General features: G+C 49.7%; 1 protein-coding gene across 1 annotated transcript; it reads right to left on the bottom strand.

The window, feature by feature from the left end:
- Positions 1-5,285: 5,285 nt before the first annotated feature.
- On the bottom strand, positions 5,286-12,208 carry UCP2 (uncoupling protein 2). The gene is made up of 8 exons (XM_032358947.1): positions 12,080-12,208; positions 10,731-10,888; positions 8,216-8,440; positions 7,831-8,041; positions 6,824-7,018; positions 6,633-6,734; positions 6,115-6,295; positions 5,286-5,745 (listed from the first exon to the last, which is right to left on the bottom strand). The coding sequence occupies exons 3-8, from the start codon at positions 8,339-8,341 to the stop codon at positions 5,631-5,633; spliced, it is 930 nt and encodes a 309-aa protein (XP_032214838.1). The 5' UTR covers positions 8,342-8,440; positions 10,731-10,888; positions 12,080-12,208; the 3' UTR covers positions 5,286-5,630.
- Positions 12,209-15,871: the final 3,663 nt, after the last annotated feature.

The following is a 15,871-nucleotide window of genomic DNA, read 5'->3' as shown; positions in this document are numbered from 1 at the left end:
AGAGAAAGGTATATTGCTATATACCTCCCTCTTAGGACCACCTTTGCTGAATCACAAAGATTTTGAACAGTTGTATTTTTATTTGTTTCCATGAAGTTTTAAAATTCTTTAATTTCCTGGGGCACCTGGGTGGCTCAGTGGGTTAAAGCCTCTGCCTTCGGCTCGGGTCATGATCCCAGGGTCCTGGGATCGAGCCCCACGTTGGGCTCTCTGCTCAGTGGAGAGCCTGCTTCCTTCTCTCTCTCTCTGCCTGCCTCTCTGCCTACTTGTGATCTCTGCCTGTCAAATAAATAAATAAATAAAATAAAATTCTTTAATTTCCTGGTTGACCCATTCATTCTTTAGTAAGATGCCCTTTAGCCTCCGTGTATTTCAATTCTTTCCAAATTTTCTCTTGTGATTGAGCTGCAGTTTCAAAGCATTGTAGGCCAAAAATATGCAGGGAATAATCCCAATCTTTTGGTACCAGTTGAGAGCTGACTTGTGAACCTATATGTAATCTATTCTGGAGAATGTTCCATACACTAAAGAAGAATGTGTATTCTGTTGCTTTAGGATTGAATGCCTTCAGTATATCTGTGATGTCCATCCCATCCAGTATTTCATCCAAAGCCCTTATTTCCTTGTTGATCTTCTGCTTAGATGATCTGTCCACTGCATTGAGTAGGGTGTTAAGGTCCCTTACTATTATTGTGTTATTATCAATGTGTTTCTTTCATTTTATTATTAATTGGTTTATGTAATTGGCTGCTCCCATATTTGGGGCATAAATATTTACAATTGTTAGATCTTCTTGTTGGATAGACCCTCTAATTATGATATAGTGTCCTTCCTCATGTCTTACTACAGTCTTTGGTTTAAAATCTAATTTGTTTTCTTAAGATCCTAGTACCTATAACCCTGGAAGATTCCAATTATTCTGCACAATAAAATTTACAAATTAAAAAAATAATAATAAAATCTGTCTGGGGCACCTGGGTGGCTCAGTTGTTAAGCACCTACCTTCAGTTCAGGTCATGATCCCAGGGTCCTGGGATTGAGCCCCACCTTGGGCTCCCCCGCTCAGTGGAAAGCTTGCTTCTCCCTCTCCCATTCCCCCTGCTTGTATTCCCTCCCATACTGTCTATCAAATAAATAAAATCTAAAAAAATCTAATTTGATATAAGGATTGCCACCCCAGCTTCCTTTTGATATCCATTAAAACAATAATTGGTTTTCCACTCCCTCGCTTTCAATCTGGAGGTGTCCTTGGGTCTAAAATGAGTATCTGGCAGATATCAATGGGTATATCAATGGGTTTTGCATTTTTATCCAATCTGATACCCTATGTCTTTTGATTAGGGCATTTAGCTCATTTATATTCAGAGTAAACATTGAAAGATATGAATTTAGTACCATTGTAAAGTACCTGTAAAGTCACTGTTTCTGTATATTGTCACTGTTCCTTCCTGTTCTATGTTACTTTTGGGCTCTCTCTTTGCTTAAAGGATCCCTTTTAATATTTCTTGTAGGGGTGGTTTAGCAAATTCTTTTAGTTTCTCTTTGTCCTGCAAACTTTTTATCATTCCTTCTATTTTGAATGATATGCTAGCTGTAAAAGTATCCTTGGCTGCATATTTTTCTTGTTTAATGCCCTGAATATATCATGCCAGTCCTTTCTGGTTTGCCAGGTCTCTGTGGATAGGTCTGCTGCCAGTCTGTTTCTACCCTTGTAGGTTATACACCTCTTGTCGTGACTTGCTTTCAGGATTTTCTCTGATTTGCAGGTTTCACTGTCATTTGTCAGGATGTTGACCGGTTTTTATTGATTTTGAGGGGTATTCTCTGTGACTCCTGGACTTGAATGCATTTCATTCCCCTTATTAGGGAAGTTCTCTGCTCCAATATACCTTCTGCTCCCCCTTCTTCTGGGATCCCAATTATCTTAATATAGTTTTGCTTTATGTTATCACTTATCTCTTGAATTCTCCCCCTCATGATTATCTTTTTTTTATCTCTTATCTTTCTCAGCTTTTTTATTTTCCATCATTTTATCTTCTATATCACTGATTCTCTCTTCTGCCTCATCTATCCTAGCAGTTGGAGCCTCCATTTTTATTACATCTCATTAATAGCCTTTTTGATTTTAACTTTAGATTTTAGCCTTTTTATTTCTCCAGGAATGGATTCTCTAGTGTCTTCTCTGCTTTTTTCCCTAGCCCAGTAAGTATCTTTATAATTGTTATTCTCAACTCTAGTTCCAACTTGTGTTTGTACAGATTAGGTCCCTGGCAGTCAGTACTGCCTCCTTGTCCTGGTTTTCCATGACCAGGTAGGTTCCTGAGGGCTCGGAACCTGTATGCTGTCACCTTGATAGAGTCGGGCAGAGCCGTGTGGCCTCTGTGTCCCTACTCTGTTCTGATTTCTCATGACACAAAATCTTTACCAATATAACACTCTCTAGAGTGTTATATGGTCACACTGTGGACAGGAAGCACAAAGAAAACACTTGTCAAGGTTACATGGGACAAAGATGTCATCAGAACTTTGAAGGCTACTCCCAGACTCATCCTGCCTAGAGGCAACACTGACACAGGGCTGGAAATGGCTTTGATTTCTTCCTCACCAGCCTCAATTCCATCTACTTAGTGGGTCCTGGGCTGCCTCTAGGTAGGGTGCAGAGGGGGACAGGCAAACTGGATTTCACTCCCGGCCCTGCCACAGACTTCCTGGATGTTACTACTCATAACTCCCCTGCAGGCTGCTTGAGGACTGAGTCATTGGTGAATGTATTTGAACTCACTGCTTAGGAATCAGGGTTCCAGGATTGCTGCTGCTATGGCCACCAGGCCCAGCTGGGCCCATATAGAGCACACCTACCTCCCCAAACTGCCTACCATCCATCAGCAAGTGTGGCATGCAACTCTTCTGTCTTTTGAGTCTGGGTTTGGGCTAGGATACATCCAAGCTTCTGAGAGTAACTGGCCACTTTTATGGAGGGATGTCAGAGGTACCAGAAAAGGCCCCCATGCTGTCGATATCAAATTCCCCCATTCAAAGCACATCCAAGCTTTAGGTTTTTTCTTAAATGTGGTTTCAGTAGCACCAGTCAGACATTTAAAAAACCATCAGGGAGGGTGCCTGGGTGCCTCAGTGGGTTAAGCCTCTGCCTTCGGCTCAGGTCATGATCTCAGGGTTCTGGGATTGAGTCCTGCATCGGGCTCTCTGCTTGGCAGGGAGCTGGCTTCCTCCTCTCTCTCTGCCTGCCTGGTCTCTCTCTCTCTGTCAAATAAATAAATAAATCTTTAAAAAATAAAAATAAAAAACCACCAGGGAGAATGCAGCAGAAGCTGCCCTTGAGATGTGGAATCTGGACCAGGGTTCTAGGGAGCACCTCTGCAGTCCTTAAGGAATGTGGGCCTTAGAATCAGCTACACCTCAGGCATATGCCAGGGGCCAATCACTTCGCTTCTCTGAGCCTGTTTCTTACAGCAAAGATTACAATCCTGGTCTTGTGGGCCTTATGGAAACAAGATGAAGTGGACTCTGCCCTGAGGCACGGCTGGTGGAGGGATGGTGCCAGCTGCCCTCTGCTGACAGTGAACAAGTGGATGATGGAGTGTGGTGCCCGTGTTGTCTCCTCTAGGCCAGCAGCAAAGCCTGCCTCTAGCCTTTTCATGGTGAGGCTCTGAAGGAAGTGTGCTTTTAGGCCTGATGGAAGACCTTTATGAGATTTCTATTACCTCCGTGATCTTCGGTGCTACCTCCTATGGTAGGCAAAGCAGGCTGGCTTGGCATATATTCATTTTATAGGCCGTGAGGACTGGTTACTGAATTACTGAGGCTTACAGATATGCTGCCTAGTGGTTTCTGCCACCTCCCCAAGCTCCTCACTGTCCCAGGATCATGCCCAGAACCAAGATGGAGCCCGGTGGCCTTGTGTCCATCCTAGTATCTGGGACTTAAGGCTGGTGAGTGGTATCAGCTGACATGCCTAGGGCAACAAATTGACCCTTTCCTCTGGTACGTTAACAGGGAGTCCTGCCTCCCAGGACTAACATGAGAATTAGGGTGCAGCAGGGTTGGTCCTCCATTTATGCTGATTCCCCGCAGCCCAGCAGACAATAGCCCCACTGGGCTGCTTACCACCTTCACTTTGGCTCTGTTCATGGCACCCAACCCTGTCTCTCTCAGGGACTGAGACCCCAGCTCAATTTGTCAGATGCTAGGAAGTAGGTGAGGAATCCTGGGCCCTCCTTCTGTCTCCAAGAACCAGTCTAATATCCTGGACCCCTTGCCAAAGCACTGAAGGGCTGAGCCTCCAGCTCTGACCAGCGGGGAAAGAGCAGTAGTATTAGCTGCTTTAGGCAGCTGGAAGAGGGGAGTCATATTCTCTGAGCCTGGCTCTACAGCTGCCCAACCCTTTCCAAAGGACTCTAGCACTGGTCCCTGCGTGAGGAGTCCACAAGGGGAGAGAGGAGTCTGACTGGCCCCCGTTCAGTTGCTGACTTCCTGTATGTCCTTGCTTGCATGACTGGTCTCAACCTTCATCTTCTTCCAGCAGCTATAAAATGGGCCTACCTCTGCACAAGATGCCTCAGCATCCCGAGACTTCAGAGTACCCAACCCCTTGAAACAGATATAAAATCTGCTTTCCTGTCTGATGACAGGTGCTAGGGACAGGGAGGTTGACACCGTGTGCAGCCTAAGTCCTGTCTTGGCACTGCCTCCTTGGGATCTTGAGCCCAGGGAGAGGCTGAGACTCCAAATGAAAGTATCCTCAGGTTGAGGCCACCTGTTTGCCTTGCAGCATGTCCCACCAGTGCAGGAGTACCACCCACTAAGGGCATGACTGGAGGACAAGAAGTGGCCTGGCTTTGCCTCACTAGGTCTGGGACTTTGAGAAGGTTTCTCATTTGTAGAATGGAATAAACTAAGTTCATAGCATCTAAGGTTCCCAAGTTCTCTAAATCTTCCAAGAAGCAGAGGCAATGTAGGGCAGACAGGAACACACTGACTTTGCAGATAAACAGGGGCCAGCTGGAGGGTTTAGAAAGGCAGGTGCTAGAGTACCAGGCATGGGTGACGTGACCTGGTGCGAGTGAAGCTACTGCTGCCCCGGCTGCTCCTTCACTTGCCATCTAAGCCCTGGGCCCAGTCTGGGAAGAGAAATGGACAGGATGACCTCTATGGGCCCCAGACTGGATGCTGGAAGCAGTAGGTGGGTCATACCTTTCTAAGTTAGGTGCCAAAAAGGCCCACTGGACCAAAACCTCTGTTAAGAGCTATGAGAGAGGGAAGAGACACCAAGGTTGAACCTGTTTTATGGGTGACATGCTGGCTGGGCTGGGCTTGGGGGCAGAACAAAGAGCTGGGCTTAACTTTTCAAGCAACTGAAGGCTTGGGATCCTGGCTGATGCCAGGCCTCTTACAGTGTCAGCTGGGGTCAACTCTATTGGGACTGAGAGGCGATGGGGAGATGAGGTAGGGAAGAAGGGTGAGAATGTGGGGAGAGGAAAGGGAGGTGGTGGGAAAGGGAGTAGAAGGAAGGGGTGAGGAGAGAGGGAAGGGAAGCACGGCCTGGCTAGAGCTGAGCCAAAGCCAAAGCCAAAGCCAAAGCTAGAGGTGGTGGGCTCAGCAGCTGGAGACGCTCAAAAGGGAGCCTCGCGGGAAGTTCGGGTAGCCATGAGGGCCCGTTTGAGCTGCTCATAGGTGACAAACATCACCACATTCCAGGAACCCAAACGGAGAAAGGAGGGCATGAACCTAGAAGAGAGAAAACACAGGTCACAGAGGGTAATCTGGTGACTCCTGAGGGCACTCCCACCTCCCACTCACCCATGGTATCCAATCCAACCCAGCTGCTCTGCCCCCAAGGAGGTTGAGCGCTCAGGGAACACAGGCCCACAGCTGTATGGCTGTCAGCCAAGAATCCCCCGGGAGTCTTCATTTTAGTACCGACAAAGTAGGGATGACAACTCTGGAAGTAGTTAAGAGCATGAGAAAATGCTGGTGAAATAGCAGGACCAGGATCAGAATAGCTTGACACCTGGTTGCAGGTGGTTCTCTCCTATCTGTGTGTAGGTATGGGCAGCCAGGGGGCTTCGAATTGGATGGGACGGATCAAAGGCTCACCCTTTGTAGAAGGCTCGAGGACCCTCCTTCTGGAGCATGGTGAGGGCACAGTGGCCAGCGCTGCTGTACTGGCCCAGGGCAGAGTTCATGTATCTTGTCTTGACCACATCGACAGGGGAGGCGATGACAGTGGTGCAGAAGCCCGCCCCGAAGGCAGAAGTGAAGTGGCAAGGGAGGTCATCTGCCAAGGAGGAGCGGGAGAGGCGGTCAGGACTCCTCACCCCATCATTCCAGAAGGAAAGGGATTATTAAAATAGCTTAGGGGTCTGATGGTTTTAGAGAGAGACACTCCAGCTGGGACTTCTCCTGATGACCTAAGAGTCCTTTTGCCTCAGTGCCTCAGTGTGCAAAGTGGGAGCTACATCCCAGCAGGCTTCAATATGGTAAATCTAAACTCATTCCACAAGCATAGGGGAAGCAGGATGAAAAGATGTAGTCAGTCCTCAGGCAACCAGACTCCCGCATCTGCTCCCAGATGGTAGGAAAGACGAGACCCAGCACCAATTACTCTAACTCACCTGTCATGAGGTTGGCCTTCAGGAGGGCATCCTTGATGAGATCGTAGGTCACCAGCTCAGCACAGTTGACAATGGCATTACGAGCAACATTGGGAGAGGTTCCTACAGGAGGAAAGAGTACCAATGTGGAACCAGAGACTAGGGGAGAAGGAAGATGGGGGAGAAGAAACACCTGATACACAGACACAAACCTTTCCAGAGTCCTCGGAACCCTTCCTCTCGGGCGATAGTCTTGTAGGCATCAACAGTGCTTTGGTATCTCCGGCCACTTCCAGCCCGGGCTTGAGCCTGGAACCGTACCTTTACTACATCTGTGGGCTGGGCCACAGCCACAGCCAAGGCACCTGTGGTGCTGCCTGCCAGGAGGCGGCTCCCGATGCTGGCATCTGTGGGAAAACCGTGGGGGTCAGTGCCTGGGGGGTTGGACTCACTTTCCACCTCTCCTCACCAAAAGCACCTCATCTCTGGCCTTTTGGGAATAGGATTCAGATAAGCTCTTGCTTGAAAAACTCTTTGCATCAAAGAAAAGTAACACTGTGGAGGTCTATTACTTGCTATGCACAGGGTCACAGCAAGGAGCAGGACAAAGTGAGACTTAGCTCAAGAGGTTACATGACCTGAGAAATCACAGTCCTTTCCATTTGACAAATGTGAAAACCAAAGCTCAGAGAGAAGTGGCCTTCTCAAGGCCTGGGACCTGTTAAGACTTGGCATCGCATGCCAGATTTATTTCTCTCTGTCCTGTAATCTTGGGAAAAGCCAACCTTTTGATCTGGGTTCTCAGTTTCCACATGTGTAAAATGGAGGGTGGGCAAGGCATGCTGAGGAGATGAAATGGAAGAGTGGCCTTGGAGGCAAAAGTCCTAGCTGTGTTTTTCTGGTTCCCCATTGTGTGCTCTTGGCCAAGTCCTTTCCACCAAGAAGACTCAAGTCTTTTCATCTGGAGATGATGCCATCTACTCTCAGAGCAGTTGTGGGGATTGTCCTGGGACAATGCCCTGCAGAGCTTAGCACAGCCCAGGTGTTCAGGAATCATTAGGAATCAAGGTCCCTTCCAGTTCTCAGTTCCTCTGACTAGCCTAAGGATCTGGAAGCCTAAAGGGGCTATGCAGCAAATCATCAATCAAGGATGATTTGATAGATCAAGCATCAAAACGAAGAAAAGGCCAAGGGGCCTATGGCCCAGTCCCACACTCACGCTCAGAACCCTTGGTGTAGAACTGCTTGACAGAGTCGTAGAGGCCGATGCGGACGGAGGCAAAGCTCATTTGGCGCTGCAGGCCGGCGACCAGCCCACTGTAGAGGCTGCAGGGGCCCTCGGTGCGCACCATGGTCAGAATGGTGCCCAGCACGCCGCGGTACTGGGTGCTGGCCACAGCCCGCACTGGCCCCTGCCTCTCTCCTTGGATCTGCAAGGTCAAGGTGGGTGGTTATATGGATAAGGCAGGTTGCACTCTCCATCTCCTGCCATCCCTATGCTCCAAAGTTTACAGTTCTAAACATTTCCCTGGCCCTTAAGTAGTCTGTATCTTGGGGCAGAGCAGACCAGACAATATCAAGAACCCCAGGCTTCATCCCCTCACCTGCAGCCGGACTTTCGCCGTGTCCAGAGGAAAGGTGATGAGATCTGCAATGCACGCAGCTGTGCCAGCCCCCAGGAACTTCACCGTGGCAGTAGGGGGTACATCTGTAGCCTTGAACCCAACCATAATGCTGATATCCCGCTACCTCCCAGGAGATGGAAAAAGAGTGGTGAATGGAACACTTTTAGGCAGCAACAAGACGAGACAGAGGAACTCTGCCGGAATCTAAGCCAAGGAGAAAGAAGTCCCATTAGCAGCAGTATGCCCAGTCCTTCCCTGCTCACCACGCCACCCCTACCTTCCCTGACAGTATCACGTCCCTAAGCAAGAACCAGAGCAACCTCGTGAGCTCTGGAGAAGCAATTCCTGCTTGGGGAGAACACATCTTGTGAAGCGGCCTCTCCTTTTCCCAGACTTACAGGGAGAGTCCAGCTCCTGGCTATCTTAGTGGGATAAGTCAGTGCCTCTGAGTCAATGCCCCAGCTTTCTGTCTGCTGGGTGCAGAGAGCTCACTGGTGATGCCCACATTCCTGCTTCCGCAGGTCTGGAAGACAGGCAGAAGTGGGGAAAATGTTGCGGTCAGACCAAGACCTGACAGGCACAAACTCACAGACTTATGCCCTGGATTTCTTAAGCAGGAGAGGTTCCTACAGGTCTGAAATTGCCTAAGTCTAAGAGAAAAAAAAAAAAAAAAAGAATGGCAAGACCAGTTCAACCCTTTCCAAGCCCACTATTCTCATTCTCTTCCCAAGCCTGCACACTGGGGCTCTCTAGAGTCATTCCTTCAAGACTGCTTTGCTGGGCGTTGATTTACTGAGAGGCAGGAGACAAGTTCACCCCAGAGGGGCCTTACTGTCTGGCATAGGGGATGGGCAGGTAATTCAAGCTGCATTTGGGGCCTGCAGGACATACTCCCAAAATGGGGAGGGAACAACTAACTCCACCAGGAGAGAGGTAAGGAAGAGTGTGTGATCGGAAAAGGTGATATTTAGCTGGGCCTTGAAGGATCCTGGGCAACTCTCAGGGGTGAGAGCAGGTACACAGGCCCTGGACTCTCTCCCTCTGGACTACTGTGTGATGCCAGGAAAACTGGCTCCTTCTCTGGCCAGTTTCCTCTCCTTCAACACAGGGGATCCACCATCTTCACAGGAAGGGCAGGCTTGGGGAGGTGCAGGTCAGAGCTCTCAAGAGTGAAACAGGAAACCAAACACTCCATTTTGTTCTCAAAGTTGGAACAACACCCTTCTCTGCTGCCCCCACGGGCTGGGGAGGAAGTGAGCCCAGTGGCCCAGTGGGGGAGGGTGACCTGCTTCTCTCTTCACTGAGCTCACTTCTCTGACTTCAGGAGCAGCTGCTCTGAGCCCAGCCTGATTGGCCACCCTTGTCACTGGGGCCATGAGCAAAATGCTGGCCAGCAAGAGGAGGATGTGGTTGGAGTCCGCTGAGTACACAAAGACCCATGGAAGCAAACAGCTGCTTCCTCCTGGGCTGCTCACTCCAGGTAGCTGGGGCAAACAGTGAAATCCAGAGGCTCCTCACCACTCAGCTGTACTCAGAGCTCCTACAGGCCAGACCTGGTCTTAAATTTGAGTTTTCCTGAAACCTGGCCACATGAGGCTCAGTGAAGATTGGGAGTCATACGGCAGAACGGGTTGATGAAGGTGCTTCAGATGCCCCAGGTTCCCTGTCTGACCTAACTATCACCCAGGACGTGTTCCATACCTTCCCCACCCCACCGGGGGAGCACTGTTAGCTCACTCCTCAGAGCAGCCCTGTGAGGTGGCTGCCTTACTTCCATGTCAGAGGAGGGAGCTTAGCCAGAGCCACGTGTATAGGCTCCAAAGCTTATGCAATTTGCTTTGCGCTGGTGTCCAGAACATTTCTCTCCCACTGTTTTCTCAGCCCTGGCATAGGTAGGGCTTTTGCAAGGAAGTCTAACACCCAAGTTCTCTCATGCCAATCTGACAGTTCTGAGAAGGTTCAGGCAAACCATATCCCTTCTCTGGAGTCAATTGTATCCTGACCCTGACCTAGGCTGCAGTGCTGTGAAGGCCAGAGAAGAACAAGACCCAGGCCCCATCCATCTCCAAGATAGGTGCACAGAGGCTCACTTGCCATTTCAAATGTTGCTGTGGGTTTGCCCAGGTCCTTCAGAGGCATGAGTATGGGGTCATTGGTGGTAAAGACCCTACTAAGAAGTGTAATACTCAAGCCTGGAAAGAGTCTATCCTAGCTCTGCTGCAGACTTCCAGGATGACCAAGGGCTAATCACTATCCCATCTAGGCTTCAATTTCTTCCTTTGTAAATATGGGGGACCACCATCCCTGGCTTGTCAAGGTCAGCTTAAAGGACAGAATGAGACCAGGAATATATGAAAGTGCTTTGTGAACTCTGAAGAGCAACTTCACTTGGGGGGGGGGTTATTTTTGCTAATATTCTACAGACGCCTGGCCCCAGGCCAAAAGGCTGCTGCTGTAGGCAGCAGGGGACTCCTACCTCAGACTGGACTCTTACCCGGCTTTGTATGGTCTCACGCTGAGGCCTCTGAAGATCAGGCTTCTCTAAAGGCATCCCATTCTTCAAAGCTGCCAGTAGCTATCATGGCCCGATCCCCTTGGTTTTCCATAGAAAATGGCTGGGAGACGAAACACCTAATAGACATACTATATGTCCTGTGGATGAGGGCAAAGAAGAGAGTTTATTTATTTTAGAGAGAGAGAGAGAGAGATCATATGCCTGGGGGGAGGGGCAGAGGGAGGGAGAAAACCTCAAGCCCGCTCCCTGCTGAGCACAGACCTCAATACCAGCTGGAACCCACACCCCCGGATCCTGACCTGAGCGGAAGCCCACAGTCCAAGGCTCAACGACTGAGCCACCCAGGCGCCCCAAGAGGATGGTTTAGAAAGGGAAATCTTTCTTAAAGGATCACACTCCAGCAAGGAAAGAGCCACCTGCCAGAGGCACAAAAACCCACAGTCCTTAAGCTGGGAGGTGGAGAGGAGAAAGGAACAGGGTCCATTTCATCCACGGCAGCCGGGGACTAATTAAGTGCACAAACTGTGTGTGTGGGGGGGAATGAACCCAGGAGTCCCCCCTCCCCAGTCTGCTTGGTATCACGCATTTACTGCCTTCGAGATTTCTGCTTTAGTGGCACTCTCTGTAGAAGCACTCCCCGACACAGCCGACTCTGACGAACGGAACTGTTGTAAAAAGGTCATGATAGCCTCTCTTGAAGAGTCCGCTAGGCCCCAGGTGCGGATTGTGAGGAGGATAGAAGGGCTGGAGGCAGGCCCTACTCAAAAACTCAAAACCTGGGCGCCCGGGTGGCTCAGTGGGTTAAGCCGCTGCCTTCAGCTCAGGTCATGATCTCAGGGTCCTGGGATCGAGTCCCACATCTGGCTCTCTGCTCGGCGGGGTGCCTGCTTCCCTTCCTCTCTCTCTGTGATCTCTTCCCTTCCTCTCTCCTACTGTGATCTCTCTCTGTCAAATAAATAAAATCTTAAAAAAAAACAAAAACAAAACTCAAAACCTTCTCTTCCTCGAGAGGGGAAGGCCATTCAGATCATCGTGGAGGCGCGGAAGGCCCCCCACCCAAGCCGGGGCTGGGCATCCAGGCCGAGCGGAGAGAGTGGAAGAGGAGGCTTCAATTACAGGCAACTGAACCTGAGCGGTAAGAACAAAAGGGAGAGAGGAAAAGAGTGAAAGAAGAGAGATAAGGAAAAAAGAGGAGAGAGAAGAAAAATACAAGATAGGCTGGAAGAAAAGGAGGGAAGTTAGAGGGAAGGGCGCGCCGCGTCGCCGGGTTGCAGGCTTGCCGCAGGTGTAGCGGGCGCAGGGCTGGGGCGGGCGGGACCCAGGCTCACCCGGCAGCAGGGAGAACACGAGTGCCGGCGGCTCTGTTTGTTGGCGGCGAGCGCGTGGAGGGAGAGCAGACGGTACTCGGTCCTAGAGCGCCGCTGGCGAGCTTGCAGTGGGGGTCCCCCGGGCCGGCTGGGCGGTTTCTGTCTGGGGGGCGGGGCCTGCGGGGGCGGGGCCTGCGCGACGGAGCCTGTGGGCTCTGGTGGGGTCGGGGGAGGTGACCTTCTAGGCCCCGCCTTTCCGCAAGGGTAGTCACGCCCAAGGTTCTCTGCGCGTCTTCCTCCACTCTCCTGCCATGCAGGCGGATTCCCGCGTCTACCCATTCGTGCGCCCGCAGGGTCACTCCGTCGCTCCGCCTCATATCCCCCTCCCCCGCGGTCCGCCAACCTCCTGCTGAGAATGGCAAGGCTGACGCCTGGAAAGGAACAGAGCCTGTCCAGGGTCACACAAGCCTCTCTACCCCGGCACCCCGCCGGGGTTCTTTCTAACAAAGCCCCCAGAGGGTCGGGCGGAGAGCACTCCCTGCTTCACCCGCCCAGTCCGCGACCCCCGGACCAGGCAAACAGGACGCTCGCCTCCCGCCGCTCCAGCTGGGCGGGGCCTCCCGACCGCTGGCGATTGGTTAAAGCCGCCGCGTTGCCCGCGGAGGGAGCCAATCCGGGCTGCAGCGGCCGGTGGCGGTTAACCGCCAACGGCCGCGCGGCGCGGCTGGTCTTCCCTCTGTCTCCCGCCGCACCCCTGGTTTTCCCTGGGGACCTGGGGGATTTTCCGACCTGGGTGGGACGCGGGCGCAGAGCGTGACGCTCCCGCCCCCACTTGCAGCCGAGTGCTCTGGCCGGCGCCGCGCGAGAGCGTAGGCGGAACAGTGCCCGGGCCTGCTGCTCGCCCAGCCCCGAGATGAGAAATTGATTTAGGTGAGCTGAACCTGGCTCGCTTTCAGGGGCCCGGCGGTCTTCTCGGGGCGACCGGCACGTAAAAAACCAGCAGTTGGGTACTGAGGCTGGAACAAATATGGCTTTTGGGAAGTAGAAGGAGATAGGACTCTTCGCCCTAGTACGCCTCTCTGTCCTTTTCTTCCTCTTCTCATCTTTCAGCCTCTCAGGACTGTTTTGAGGGATTGACTGAGGTAGTGGAAGCGGTTTTACTGACTAGATTGTAAAATTCTCGAGAGCAGGAAGCTATTTTCTATATTTTTATTATCACAACACTCCAAGGGGCGACTAGAGGCTCAGTGCGTGCCTTTTGGGCTGCTGCTGAAGATGCGTGGAAAAGCGTAATGGGAGGATGGGGGGGAGATGAACATTTGCTGACTACAATTACCAGGTTCACGTTCAGTGTGAATACTTAGCATAATCTTGCGAAGCTGATATTAACCTAAATTTTACAGATGAGGAAAGAGCCCCAAAGGGATTAAATCACCTACCTAATGTCACACACTAGGAAGTGGTGAGCCGCGACTTAAACCCTGGTTTATCAGGTTCCATGCGTTTGTTTTCTGAATTGTCCACAAGCAGAAATTGTCAGCTGAGAATAACTGGAATGGGCCTGGATAATTATAGCAGGAAAGAAAAACACCAAGCACGTGGTCCTGGCAGAAGCAGAAAACAAAAGTGGAAACTGAGAAGTCAAGCCAGAGAATTTTTTCTGGCCCTGTGGAGGCTCCCATCCACTAGCTGGTCTAGCTTTTGCACAAGCTTCTGTCTGTTGCTGTGACGAAATGATTCCCAGGATGTCCTGTGACTGGTGGTGAAACTGCTGAACTTGAGACAGAACAGGGTGCATCTAAAGGCCTGAAGATAAGAGTGTCACCCTGACTGCCCAAACGGAAGAGTCTGAGTTCCAAAGACTGCATACCCATGAAATGTTTAATCATTCCTGGCAAAATTCAAGGGCTGTTAAAAGGATCACGGGTGAACAATTAAAAAGAGAAGTAGAGATTCCCAGGACCCTGCGTGGATCCCTTAAGAACAAATCCTGTTAAATTCTCTAGGGGCGCCTGGGTGGCTCAGTGGGTTAAGCCTCTGCTCAGCAGGGAGTCTCTCTCTCTCTGTCTCTCTCTCTCTCTGCCTACTTGTGATCTCTGTCAATAAATATAATCTTTTTCTTTTTTAAAAAATAAATCTTAAAAAAAATTCTCTCAACACAAGAGTTTGAAAACAAAAAAATAAACAACAGAACCCCCAAATGCTCTTTTATTTTGGATGGAGCCAGGCAGATTAGAGTAATGCTATAGACACTGTACCCCTGGACTTTTAGCAAGCCTATTGTCTGAGTCGTTAGAGATCTTGTAGACAGATTAGAGAATGTATGCATACAGGTCAGTGCATTTTAAAAACTTGTTTCACATCTGTTTCATTGAATATATATATATACCCCAGTTTAGTTGTAAATATATGTGCCAATAATTAAGCTGACGAAGTTTATAATGTTGATAATCATACCAGAAAACAGTTTACTGTATTTACAGTTTTGGAACTTTAAAATTTTAAATACAGGAGCGTCTGGGTGGCTCAGTGGGTTAAGCCTCTGCCTTCGGCGCAGGTCATGATCTCAGGGTCCTGGGATCCAGCCCTGCATCAGGCTCTCTGCTCATCAGGGAGACTGCTTCCCGCCCCTGCCCCCCCACCTGTCTCTCTGCCTACTTGTGATCTCTGTCAAATAAATAAATAAAACCTTTAAAAAAATTAAAATACAATCTATTTGAAACACTGAAAATGAAAAAGACACAAGAATGCCATAGAAAGGGGCACCTGGGTGGTTCAGTGTGTTAAAGCCTCTGCCTTTGGCTCAGGTCATGATCCCAGGGTCCTGGGATTGAGCCCCGCATGGGGCTCTCTGCTTATTGGGGAGCCTACTTCCTCCTCTCTCTGCCTGCCTCTCTGCCTACTTGTGATCTCTGTCAAATAAATAAAATCTTTAAAAAAATGCCATAGAAAATTGAAAACATTAGGTTATTAAAGTCAACATGAGAAAACATTAAATATTAGACACTTCAAGTGTCTCTGTTAATTTTAAAATATTGAGTAGGTTGGTAATGTTAACCCCTGAAAATAAACACAAAATGATCTGATTGCATTTTTTAAAAGATTTTATTTATTTTTATTTAAATTTTTTTAAAATTTATTTGAGAGAGCAAACATGAGAGAGAGAAAGTAGAGTGGGGGCATTGCGGGTGGGTAGGGGTAGGGTAGAGGGAGAGGGAGAAACAGGCTCCCTGTTATTTTTTTCTTTCTTAAAGCTAGCTTTATAGTGACGATCACTAAAAAGCATCTTGCTGGTGTGGTGTAACTTATCACTTAAATGATGTTCAAAGTGTGTTGTGGTATAGTTTGGGAAACATTTAATATTGTTTGGCATCTTGCTGATTAAAGCACATCCTAATGCAACAAAGAGCTGCTTTATTCTTTTTAATATTTTATTTATTTGACAGAAAGAGCACAGTCAGGGGGAGTGGCAGGCAGAGGGGAAGGGAGAAGCAGGCTCCCTGCTGAGCAGACAGCCCAACAGTGGGGTTCGATGCTAGGACCCTGAGATAATGAACCAAGCTGAAGCCAGGTGCCTAACCGACTGAGCCATCCAAGCACCCACAAAGAGCTGCTTTAAAAAAAAAATTGAGGGGCACCTGGGTGGCTCAGTAGGTTGAACATCCAACTCTCGATTTGGCTCAGGTCGTGGGATGACACCCACCTCCCCTCCCATCAGGTTCCCCCACTTAGTGGGGAGTTTGCTTCTCTCTCTCTCTCCCTCTGCCCCTTCCTCCACTTGAAAGTTCTCTCTCAAATAAACAAGTCTTTTTT

Source organism: Mustela erminea, chromosome 9 (genome assembly GCF_009829155.1).
Source record: "Mustela erminea isolate mMusErm1 chromosome 9, mMusErm1.Pri, whole genome shotgun sequence".
Classification (NCBI taxonomy): Eukaryota; Metazoa; Chordata; class Mammalia; order Carnivora; family Mustelidae; genus Mustela; species Mustela erminea.
This window is presented reverse-complemented; position numbering and strand designations above follow the sequence as displayed.